The sequence below is a fragment of the Acanthaster planci genome, linkage group LG05 (genome assembly GCF_054643075.1).
Source record: "Acanthaster planci isolate LZ-2023a linkage group LG05, COTS_SCS, whole genome shotgun sequence".
NCBI lineage: Eukaryota > Metazoa > Echinodermata > Asteroidea > Valvatida > Acanthasteridae > Acanthaster > Acanthaster planci.
In genome coordinates, this window is record NC_141781.1 from 6,981,152 (window position 1) to 6,993,485 (window position 12,334).

At 41.6% G+C, this 12,334-nt stretch overlaps 1 protein-coding gene across 3 annotated transcripts in view; it reads left to right on the top strand.

Moving 5' to 3' along the window:
• LOC147799043 (uncharacterized) overlaps positions 1–12,334 on the top strand; it is a 34,263-nt gene that overhangs the window by 12,220 nt on the left and 9,709 nt on the right. For 2 of the 3 annotated variants that reach the window (XM_087136490.1, XM_087136491.1), the window contains one exon: positions 2,735–3,195. In XM_087136490.1, coding sequence (XP_086992616.1) covers positions 2,735–3,195 — 461 coding nt within the window. Of the gene's footprint in view, positions 1–2,734; positions 3,196–6,849; positions 10,268–12,334 lie in introns of those variants that run through there. The other variant, XM_087136492.1, reaches the window with a different exon arrangement.

Here is a 12,334-nt window from a genome sequence, read left to right on the forward strand (position 1 = left end):
TCATTTAAAAGTCACCGATGTGCATTAAAGTGATTATGAAACAACTCCGATACTATTACTTCCTGCACTGTTTAATTTACCTATACACATGTATGGTTTGAAATTAAACTGAAGACATAATAACTGACAATAGTCAGTCCAGGTCAGACACCAAGACAGACGTCTTACGTATCTTTTTAAACAGTCTTTTGTAAAGCTTACTTTTCCGCCCCTTGAGTTTCCCTTAAATAGGGCCTTTTTCTGATGGGCTACTCTCAACATCAAAATCTACAGTATATAATACAACCAATTATACAGTGACCCCGAGCAGATTTCACGTTTCACGTATTAGTATTGGAACAGCAGTAGATTTCCTTTACAATGTATGTCATTGATATGCCCTATATTACTGTAATTCTTTTAAAGGAGGTGTTTAATTTGTTTTTGCAGAAAATTGACCCTGGTTATACATGGAAACATAAGTTCGAATGATGAGGTACACTTTGAAAATAACAAAAATAGAAAATATGAGTTCGTGACCTTTCCGATGGGAATTCCCCTTCTAATTTCCTTGAACTTTTGCAAAGTTTCATTCTTTAAAACCTTTTTATCGAAAAGTATAAACCAAACTCATTAAAGGATTTTAACTAACCTCCACATACATCAACTTGAAAAATTCGGCGTGCGCATGCGCACACGACATCGATCACTGTCAGCCACAGAGAAATCGACATGTTTTGTTCGAGGAAGTGACCTGTCTGTGTAGGTCGCTGTTTGCGCTCATACAATATGACAATGAAAATTTCAAAAAGTGACGAATGGTTTTGGCGCTCATTTTAACCTATTACATAAGATTTTTTCCCCAACAAAATATCTCATATATTTATTTAACTATCTAACTTTATTAAAATACGAAATCTGTGTCAATACAAATAAGTATTATGGGGGAAATGAAAGATTCAAAACGGACCCAACTTTAAATGCGTTTTTCTCGAAATGTCAAAAACTGAGATAGGTGAGATCGTGGTACGAATACGCATGACACATTTGTCGGCGTATTTCTGTTCATGTACATTTACTCTGTTCTGTTGGTCTGTCCTCAAATCTACCGCTTTTGGCGGTAAAGAGAGGGTTACAATTCTGTTAATTCAATTACTCAGCAAAAGAAGTCTATACCGAGCCTTGGTCATGATAACGTACTTGTTCTTTCACAGCAAAAACGACCACTCTCTTTAATTAATAACCCCCAATACGTAATAATGGATTATTTTGTTACGCGGAAAGTTTCCTTTTTGTTCAGATTTTTCCATATCTATTCACACAATATTTAATGTATCACAAAGTTAATTTCAATTATCCTGCACGTTTTGATTTAGTGTGAATTAAAAAGGTAACATTACGGAATGCATAGTTTGTTTGTGAAATCTTTTCTGACGATGTCAGAGCCACTTCCCTACTTCTGTACTCCGACGACGTACGTCTTGAAACTCACTCTTATGCTAAACTGTTTACTGGTATTTTTATATAATTAAAAAAATGTTGGACAGGCATTTGTAATAGAAAATAAGGACAGTGATACAGAGAAACAGAAACTTCAGCAGTGTGAACCATGCGCAGTACCTGCAAAGGTGTGGCATGTACAAAATTAAACGTCGGTTTGAAATGCCAATTATGAATAATAATTATCAAAATTAATTCCAAAACATTTAAAAACTATGTGGAATTGCTCGATTTGGCGAACATTAAACAAATCCTTTTCAATATAACATTTCTGAAGATATGAAGTAGCGAAACTCTTTTTTATGAGATCATTGGCCAGATCTTGGGAGCAAGGGGTCACGCCCCCCCTCCGGGCGAAAACATACCGGTATAATAAGAGATAGGCGATTGGAGGACCATGTCATTTCATTGCCTTCCCAGACCACGAGAGAGCTATATAATTTGATCACACATCTTACAAAGGCCATGACAGATTTAACTTTAAAAATTCCCATTTTTACCCCCCCCCAAAAAAAATGGCCGCCGAAACTTGGTTCTGGATCCGCCCTTGTGTGAGAATAGCTAAGCGCTATTACACATTTCTATGGCACAAATACCAGTCTGAAAAAACACAACCTCGACTCTTCGCAAAAATACTAATCTGGAAAAAAAAGTTAACCTGAACTAATTTCCTTTTCGAAAGACTCATTTATTCTGGAAATAAAATGAGTTCAATGTGCTCAATGAACCACAACAAGCGCCTAACTAACAGAAATAGATGTTTTTGTGTCCCTTCAGCACTTTATCATAATTCCCGCGGGAGCAGTAAGGAGTTGAAGTAAAATAACCCAACATGCCCCCCTCCAAAAAAAATGCTGGCGGCGGGGAAGGTCACGCATGCCTGTTCGCGAAAAGCTAAAAACCAGGCACGTTTGCTATGTCCATTGAAACCCAGTCACATGCGCCTTTTATCCTGTTCAAAGTTAATTTCCATGAGCCGGTTTACCCAGCGACGCTGAGTGATAATACATGTACATGTACATCGGTGTACCTGCCCCTTTGAATGGAGGCCTAATTCGTGCCAGTGTGATGAACCCAACCAGCGAAAAGGGTCGGTAGGCGGGGCCTGTTGGCCCTGAACTCCACCGCTCGCAATGCCTCACTGGCTAGCCCACACAGACTGGTTTTTTTTTTATTTTTGGTTTTATAATTTTTTTATTTATTCATTTCCATAGCCACTCATAACATAGAGGGTATTTTCTGTTTCATGCTATAGGTCGTTAGCGAGGCGCCAAAGCCAAGGGATGTGGCAGAGTCGAAGGCGGGCTGGCCAATGTGTTGTGTGAGTAGCATCAATGGGGGTGAATGTGTGGATGCTGTTAGAGACATGTACTGCAGCTCGCAATCAGTCAGCGCGCGAGGTCAGATCAAACCATTACAACCAGCCATCACCCTAAAAAGAATCAATCCCTTCGCCTTCCGTGGTTTGGACTTGACTTCCAGAATTGCCCAGGGAGAGGTTCGGGCCCTGTGCCAGGGCTATTTTTGGGAGGGAGCTCTGCCCGCTTTACGACTCCTTCGCTGCATCGGGGTAAAGAACTACCGGCGCACCGTCCCGCCGTTCAGGCGCGATGCGGTGACATGTCGAGCTGCGCTGCGGTACGATATTGTCACGATGCTCTGCCTAGCATTCAAAACAACACCAACGTTGGTATTCACTAAGTCAAACATCAAAAGGTAAGATTTTTTTTCCTCGTCCCATGTTGGATCAAAAGGGGTATGAATTTCCCTTTCTAAAGGGGGTGATTAAATTTTTTGGTACTTTGTCAGAATTGGACAAAAAGTGCTAATCAGAGGAAATAACATAAACAATGATCATAGTGGATGCTTTTACCTTAAAACTAATTTTTAATCATTTATATTGGGGGGTGATGCATATGGCTTACTGCTCTTAATATGTATTTTTATGTCACCAGAAGTATCCCAAATATTTGAATGCTGGTGTACAGAGCACTCACATGATTAACAGTTAATGTTTTCACGTGTACCTGATTGAGAGTATATGATATTTCCAGAAGCCATATATTTAAAATTGATTCATTTTGGTTTTAATAATTCTCAATCAGTTTAATTCATATTTGATTTATACGAGTTAGTAAAGGGTCAAATTCTGCAAACCACTAGAATTACTAGTCTTCAGTACACGTCAGGACGCGTTTCAACCGTATTTTTGGTTTTAACAAAATTGTGTAGCGCCAACAAAAATTCACAAAGAAGTCGTTCATACCCGATCCGCCGACGCTGGCAGTTTCTCTTACCAACGGTAAAGAAGGTCCAAAATACGGGGTTGAAGCGGTTACTTCAGGTGACGCCTTGGGAAATATGATCTTACATTATATGTAGTCATTGCATGTGTGGGGAGAAAACTACTTAGGGTTTACGTCGGTGTTGATTCCATGACCTGCCGCATTTATCTTGTCGGGGATGCATGCACGTCCAACCTTGCAGATCGGACTGTCCTACCTTTCCCCATCTGCGCAGTGCATCTGGCCCTGCATCTCAGCTCACTACCGCACGAAATCCGCCCAGTCGCATGCACAGCCTGACCGAAATTCGACCGTGACACTCTCGTAACCCCTGGCCCCGTCCGCGCTACACTAGACTCCCGCCAGCGGGAACAGGAGTTCAATGTTTGGCACGAAGCAGGTTTGCCCGAGGTGCTGTGTACTTTCCTCGACCCCCCCTTAATGAGAAATCTTTAACTATGAGAATATATACGAGTGAGTAAGCTGCCTAATTCATATCGCGTTTGTGGATGTGACAACAGAGGCCGTTAAAAAAAAGACCGCGCATGGGTTGCTCATAAAGCGAGAGACGAGTTGGTGAGTCAACATGCAGCGGCACTGGAGCGCATCTGAGCCGGAGAGAGGCCCCGACAGGGTGAATGGTATTAATATGATCGATAGCATGAGAACGGCATCCAGAGGGACCATTACTGGGGGAGTGATTGGGGGACGAATTCACCATGCCTACGTCATGACACGCTGGTGGCGAGGACGACGATGATGATGGCGGCATGATATGAAGCAACTGCACACGGTCTCGCCACGGTCTCGCCAAACTGCATGCCGATTGCCATTGGGGCTGAATGGACTCACTTCAACCATGACACACACACGCAGGACGTCCGTACCCACCGATGTAGGCCTAGCCCTTTTCGTTTACAGTGCCTCAACCTTGAAGTTGAACTACCATTATCACATAAGGCCGAGTTGGCACGAAACTGGCCCGGCTGCCATTGCGCATCGCACAGCGTGGTCGTTTTGGCCTGTTAAGCCTTCCCCGTGGGTCCAGCGAGGTGCAGTCATTGATCGGGCATCTAAGGACATGACCTGACCTGCACGATTTCTCACTGCAGCACTTCTCTGTAAGTCAGGCACTGGGCATGTTCACCATGGCATGGACGGATGCAACCCGCTGTAACAGTGCTGCACGCCATATATGGGTACAGCGTGCGACAACTTTGCCACCCAAAAAAACCCACGCTCAAGGACGGCAATCGTGGGGCTGTGGTGAGTTATTTGGTATAGGTGTGGCGGAATTTGGGGAAACAACGCAGAAAGGAAACACCCTGACCACAGTGGGGATTAGCGAAATGCTCGCTATGTAGATTACGAGCATTTGGCTGTTGCATGCAAAAAACAGTGTTAGTGCTTGGTCACACAGTTGAGACAGAAATGAAGGCCACATTGAGGCACCAGTTCAGAGGTCCTTACAGGTCATCAATATATGATGTTCTTCTACATGTATAGTTTGGCTCTTTTTAGGGAATAGGTGTTGTATCAGCGGTCATTTTGGACGAAGGAATCGTCCATAGATCTAGTTCTTCTATTCATTTTAATCAAAAGCACAACCTCGCTGTTGAAAGTACCGAATGAAACTAACATGGCTGTCGCGACTTGAAACTCAAAGTGCAGCAAAGAGGCCATGGAAGAGTTCCAAATATATCACGGAATACAACACAGTGTGAGCAGATTGTTGAAATTTCGTATGTAATCTCTGCCTGCAACGGGTCCGTGGCCATGAGAAAAAAGGGAGGCCTACCCGCCTAGCCCTGGCTGTGATCGAATTCGCACATGGCCGGAAATGTGCCAAAGGGAAAGAAGGAAGCTAGTGGCCACGTCCAGACTGTTGTGAGTCGGTAAGATCGTTGGATATTAATAACCAGTACAGTAGGGACACGGCACTGCTCGCTGGAAGGTCGCGGTGTTCCCAACGCCTGTCTCAGTCATCAGCTTTCAGTTTGTCGTTGCTGTTGTAATCATGGAGGATGTATTGCTGTATAACCCTATGCATTTTTGGCGTTCTTCACCACGAGGACACTGTGGAACATCGCTCTGTGCGCTGTAGTGATTTCACAAATGTGGAAGGAGAATGCATGACGGCAGTCAATGTCTGATAATTCTTGCCTAAACACTCTTGTTTTGCCGTTAAATTATGGGCCAAATTATATACACAACAGCTTAGGTGACAAAGTGTCACCGGTGTCGTGCAGTACATATGTCGTGAGCTAGAGGGAAGTAAAACTATCCCACTTTACGAACTACCCAAATTTGTGATGTAAGTTCAAACCCCAGTGAGCTCATGTATTATAATCTCTCCAGCATATTTTTAATAAGATTAACGTCTCATATCCTAGGCGTTCTGGAAGGTGGATATTCCTGTTCAACAGTACATTTTAAAGGCATTCTTTTTAATAGGGAAATAAATTTGGTGATATTACTTAGCAAATAAGCAAAACAGATGAAGCAAAATATGGTCCCTGACATAACACACAGTGTCCCATTTCTGGTCCGTATATCCATGTACTTTTGATCAATCGGATTTCAAATTCTACTGTACTTAAAAAAAGATTAATCTACTTATGTTTCGTTCATTGTGGTACTTCAGTCTTTTAAGACAATTTTTAATTGTTAGAAATTCGAATATCATTCTTTGCATTCACGATCATTTCATTCAGAGTTAAATCTGAGTCTTGGTGAACAGCACAATGTCAACAATTTTGCTGATATTTATTTCAATTCAGAATTATTCCACTGTTTGTCCTTCATCTAGCATGAAAGCCAGGGGAGGAATGAATTCCTTAGCCATCGAAGTCGTATACATGATACTTCTATTTACCAAAACCAAGTCGAAAAACTTTTCATTTCAATCATGTTTACCAAAGATATACATGTACACATCGCCTTTGTGCTCAGCGATTTCCATGTCTTTTTTGTAGTCCACTGAAGCGAACAATGGTTGGAGCTTTCTATTAGAGCGTTAAGACGAAAGAAGCACAACTGTTGTATTGTAACATCGGCCTTTTGAATTATTTCTCCCCAACAACAGAAATTGAAAGAAATTGACCGGAAGCCTTGTCTAATGCGACCCCTGCGAGCTGCGTCTCTCGGCTCGCCGGTGAACTCAACGCTACGCATATGTTTATGGTATGCGTCTCTCGACGGGTTGGCAGTTGTCGCTGCATACCGAATTTACTTTCTAAAAATAACCTTGGTATTACTTTAAAATCCCTTCTTAAAAACGAGAATATATGCCGTAATGATGGCAATATGTTTTATTTTAATGAAACGTTTGCAAGTGAATGCTGGTTCGTGCCTATGCTTCGCTCAGTATGAAATTGTACGTTTGTTTTTACACTATTTTGCGTCCGTTTCACATCAGGGGGATTCAGTCATGTTTGCAATCAAACAAGATTGTTTGGGTCAAGCAAGGGGGGGGAATGTAAAAACAAACCACAAAACAAAACCAAATAATCCCTTAAATGTTTGGTTTTTTCACTTAGAAATATCTAAGGGAAGGTGACAGTCGTCTCGTCTTAGACTGGTAGCAGGCATATCTAGAGAAAGTCAAATGCCCTCTGCAGAAGTGGCTAACGTGTAAAAAAGAAAAGAACCGCCTACAGTTATTTGTTTCATTTTCAACAATAAAACAACGAAAATATTGAAAACAAAACCAAAAACCAAACAACAAACAGAGGTACAGTGCACAAACAGTGTTTATCATGTGAATCTCATGTACCCTCAGTTAGTAACAAATATTAACTCACTTTTTATTATTCTATTTGATGTATCAAAAAGTGACCGAAAATGTTCTGAATAGCAGACCTCAAGTTTAATCACCGGGGGCCGAACCGTTCATGACGCGGTGCGAGCCTTTAATGTCAATGTGCTCGGCCACAGGTATGATTTATAACATCCTGACCCCAGATTGCCGTAGGTGACCTACATCCAAACTTTACTCATACGAGGGCTCATGGTGTAGGGGAGTAGAAGTGTTGTAGCAGTTTTCAAGCTGTAACCTGCTGGGAAAAGGGTTGGACCTACGTAAATAAGCAATAAAACCCTGTGGCCGATGATTGAATGGGAGTCTGGCCCATGTTGTACATGAATTTGGGGGTTGGGGCAACAACCCTCGATGTAAATGACAGATTTTCACTTTTAATTTCTGGAATATAAGTTTTTGTTTTTATGGACAGTAGTAAATATGTATTTTAAAATCAGTGGCTTGTGAGTTCCATAGTTACTTTTCGTGTGTAAATTTACTTCCGGGAAAAGTGTCTCGTTGTATCTTACAGTCATTTGAAACGTGTTTTTGCGTTTCGAAATTAATTAATATGAATTATATGTATATCTATTATTTTTAGCCGAAGTACGATACAATCAAGAGTCTTGATTGTTCAGATCAATTATGCCATGTATTACTGGTTGTGTGGTAACAATTCAAGATGGCCGTTGCTGTAGGAGCGTTTCTCTAGAGGATCGTTCAATCTTTTAGAATCGGACTATGTGCTTCACAAAACACTTTAGTCATTTACGTCAGATGAAACAGTGTCATGAATTCTGAACCAATGTACGGAGTCCTCAACGTACACCTATTTCTTTACTTTTTTCACTTCATCCAAATCAACGGATGTGTCTTATTTTACTGGTCATTACGTTAAAATGAAATGTGTTGCCAAGATCTCTGCTGTTATAAACGTATGGCAAAAACAAAAGGCACTTGTATACGAGAGACTGAAATAAATTGTGCAGGGGCCTTCAACCTCTTGTGTCCGTACGTGTATTAGCCGATTAACCAATCGTTGACCTCTCCAGACAGGAAGGGGGAAATTTCAGTCGAAAATTGGTTGGTTCCCCTCGGGTACTCCAAGGATGGGTCCAAAACAGCGAGAGGAGTATCAAAAAGATGGATGACGGGGAGTGTTCGGCCAGTGGGACTCTATGCAGGACGCAATACGTGAGTCACTTCTCTCAAGATGTGTGGACCAGCGTAGACGCGTGGATGGAGCTGTTCAGTGGTGGTACAGCGAGACGCTGAGAGACGGAGGAGGTGTTCGGCCCTCAGTTGCTGGAAACTTGCGGGATTTTACCCACCTGCGATACTTGCCACACATCGTCTACCCGTTTGCCCGTTTGTATTATAGACTGCCGGTGATAACTCAATAGGACACCACTCCACAAAAAAAACTCTGGATAACGCAAGTGGGTTGAGGATGGTACTGTTGTGGTGCGTTGCCTGCTCGTATAGGAGGTTATGGGAGCTCCTCTTTACGCGCCTGCGAGTAAGTTTGGCGTCTTTCTTCGACTCACCTGTTATGTTTACGGCTTAGATGTAGAAGCAGATACAGTATGTGACAGACTTATACCATAGGCAGCTGTTCGTCATGTCAGGATTAGGTTTTGATGCTGCCTACACGAGTCTCATTTGATCACAACTGGAAAACTTATCACGCCAGGTTTTCTTGAGCTGTAGATTATGTTTTTTAAGAGAGTGGTGGAAATTAATGTTGGGGAAAAGGCAAAACTGAAACAATAGTAACACAAAAAGTATGCTTTTTTGTCGTTTTTTCCAAGCGTTACATTGCGGAATTATTTTGTGAAGTTGTGAACAAAACCCTGATTTTCCATGCCTGTCCGAGAGAGCTTTTTGCATGGAGCCGTCATGCTGGAACAAAGGCACCTGCAAAACAATGAATATTTGTTAACTTTGGTGGCGTCACTATGTATGTTGTTATACAAAATTTGAGACAGAATCTAGTCAAGTGACCAAGATATGTCCGTGCAGCCTCGCTTTTAGCAAAACCGTGCAGAGGGTCGTTCCAGTTATCAAACATCCAAAGACGATATCAACACCAGTGTAAAGGCATTAGTGCGAGCGGTTAACATCCCTTCTCAATTCCAAAAAACCAATAGATGTTTTGGAAAATTTGGATAATGTGAGTCTATGATCATGACAGGTATAGTGATAGTAACACCGGTTAACACCTTTATAATTTATGTTGAGCCTTTTTACAACGTTTAGCTTACCATCATTTTCTCTGAAAACCAGTGTCTTTGATCTCTTTTTAAGCTTATCGTTTTCCTTTAATGTCGAATTAAAGAAATGAGCGAGTAAGGTCTGACGAATTTTATAAAAGCTGCTTCGCTACTAATGGTTGGACTCTTCTATCATCTGTGGCTTTCTAACTTAAAAGTATGAGGTTAATTTCCTTTAATGAAAAGATGTCATATTTTATTTCCTTTAAATAGAAAGCCTTCTATTCAACTATAACCGTTTGCGGAAGTTGATCAGCCGATGATGAAAACTTAAAAACGCCAGTGCTATACTTCACCTTCCCGAGTTTCTCGCTGAAAGGATACCCATGAGATTGAAGTTTGTTGAGAATCTTAATGGGTTAGTTTGCTCAGGGACAAATTTAGTGTAAACCACTGGTCGATTTTGGCTGGTAACCTACGCATAATATATATACCGGGCACCAGGCAAAATCGACCAGTGAATAACAAATCGTTGCTTATCGAACGAGCCCCAAGACTTAGTTTTTTTGTCCACGAGGTTGCTTCCTTCTTGTGCCTTATTAGTCGGTGTGTAAAACGGTTACTGTGATTAGTACGAGTTGGGATTTCTATTCTTATAAAGGCGCTTTTCCATTAGCACGTCAGCACTTGCGCCAAGCGTCGCGTATCCGTCAAAATCGCTCCCGGTGCGATTTTGACGGCCGAACGTAACGCACACGAGTTTTCTGTTAATGGAGTCGATTTTTGTGTGCATGAAAGTGAAACGCATGAACGGATCGTGTACGCAACGCACCCAAAATATGTACCTATGAAAAGGTACCTGTATTATGCCCGACGGAAATTTCGCAGAGGCTGAATAACTGCAGTTAACACCTCACAACTATTTTGCATAAAACAACGTTATTGTCCTCTTTCATATTATTTTGAACATAGAATATAACTACTTTGTTGTTATTCTTGTGCATGTATAATGAGGAGAAGTCCTCCTTTGTTTCTCGCCAACAAACGGCATTTACGCCCAACTACGGTGATAGCGCATCTTCCTTCAAGCATTGTTGTCGGCCCACATTTCGACCGATGATGTATCCACTGAAGTTTTATTAACTTGCAGCCTTTAACTACGAGGGCAAAGGTGTGACTGACCAATCTGGCCCACCGAGCATCACCGCTGTCATCCTGTCTGCGCAGACCAAGGCGATGCAATTCTCTTTGGTTATCTAGCTGTATGAGTGTCACCTATGCGTCATAAAGCTAGGTTACCAAAGATAAGTGTAGTTTGCCGCGAAGCATCTAGGAGCTACGTTTACCACGTGAATCGACGAGATTGAACAAGATGTGTGCATATTAAATTACTTCCTGTACTGGTTTGCAGCGCTCCGTTTTGAATTGATGCCTAGTACAATATGTTACAGTTCCCTAGACAAAAGATTTGACCCCCAGGTTTCGACATAAAAAAGGCTTTGTAAGACACACTTGTACTTGCGTGTCGTGCAGAACATAATAAATCCTTTGTTAGAGGAACTTAAAATACCAAAAAGTTCATTGTATGGCATGTGGATAAAATGTCAGAGACAAACCATTGTGGACCGAAGGCGGGTGTTTTTGAACTTTCCACGGATGAACAGGACAATAAGGTCTCTGGGGTATGCTTGTACACATTGAGTAGCGATTACTCCATGGCACGTCACGAGGTTGGCAACAACTGCATTTGTACTTACAGATTTCTAAAACAGTTTACCCACTGTTAGAAAAACTGTCGCGTGACTGTGCGCCGGACAGATTATGACAAAAAAAGGTAAAGCAGTTGGCCACAACAATTTGATTTTTAGGATGATGCCATAACATTGTAAATGAAGTCCGATGCATGTGGAACTTAAGTTTTGTCAAATCTGTTTTCCTTTCAATCGCAATTGTTATTGGATAGACGGGGCTTTGTTTTTACCAATTTTCCCTAATCTGAACGATTTGTTAAACCTGACGACAAAGACAGAAAGAAAGAAAGAAAATTTCCAGACTTATACTATCTATCGATTGTTCATGTTGTTGAAACTAAATTGCCATCTGGTTGAGTTTTAAAGACACGGCATTAACCCGAATGTCTGGAAGAGTTGCTAGTGACGTTAGAAACAATGGTGTTGTTGGTATCATTGCGTGGGGTTTGAATGTTCCTGGATTTCATGTGCCTTTGCCTCTGTCATTGTGTTGTGAGGGTGGCTGTAGAGACACCCTATGAAAAGAGTACAAATTTCTGGGGAATTTAGATCCGCGAGAAGAGTGTTTCCACTTTCTGCAATAAGAAGAAAAGTTCAGGTTTTAATTCGAAGAAATCGCTGCACCGAAGGCCAGCCAAATTTCATTATAAGAAGTGTTATTTTTCACAGGTTGTTTATTTAAACGAAGTGTGCTGCCATATGCGTTAGTGTATTTTGAACCCCTCCCCCAATATAGCTTTCATTGTTGGCTGTCCTTGCTGGCTAGGGTATTTTCCTTCGACAGTTGAGACATCAGAACTGTGTAGT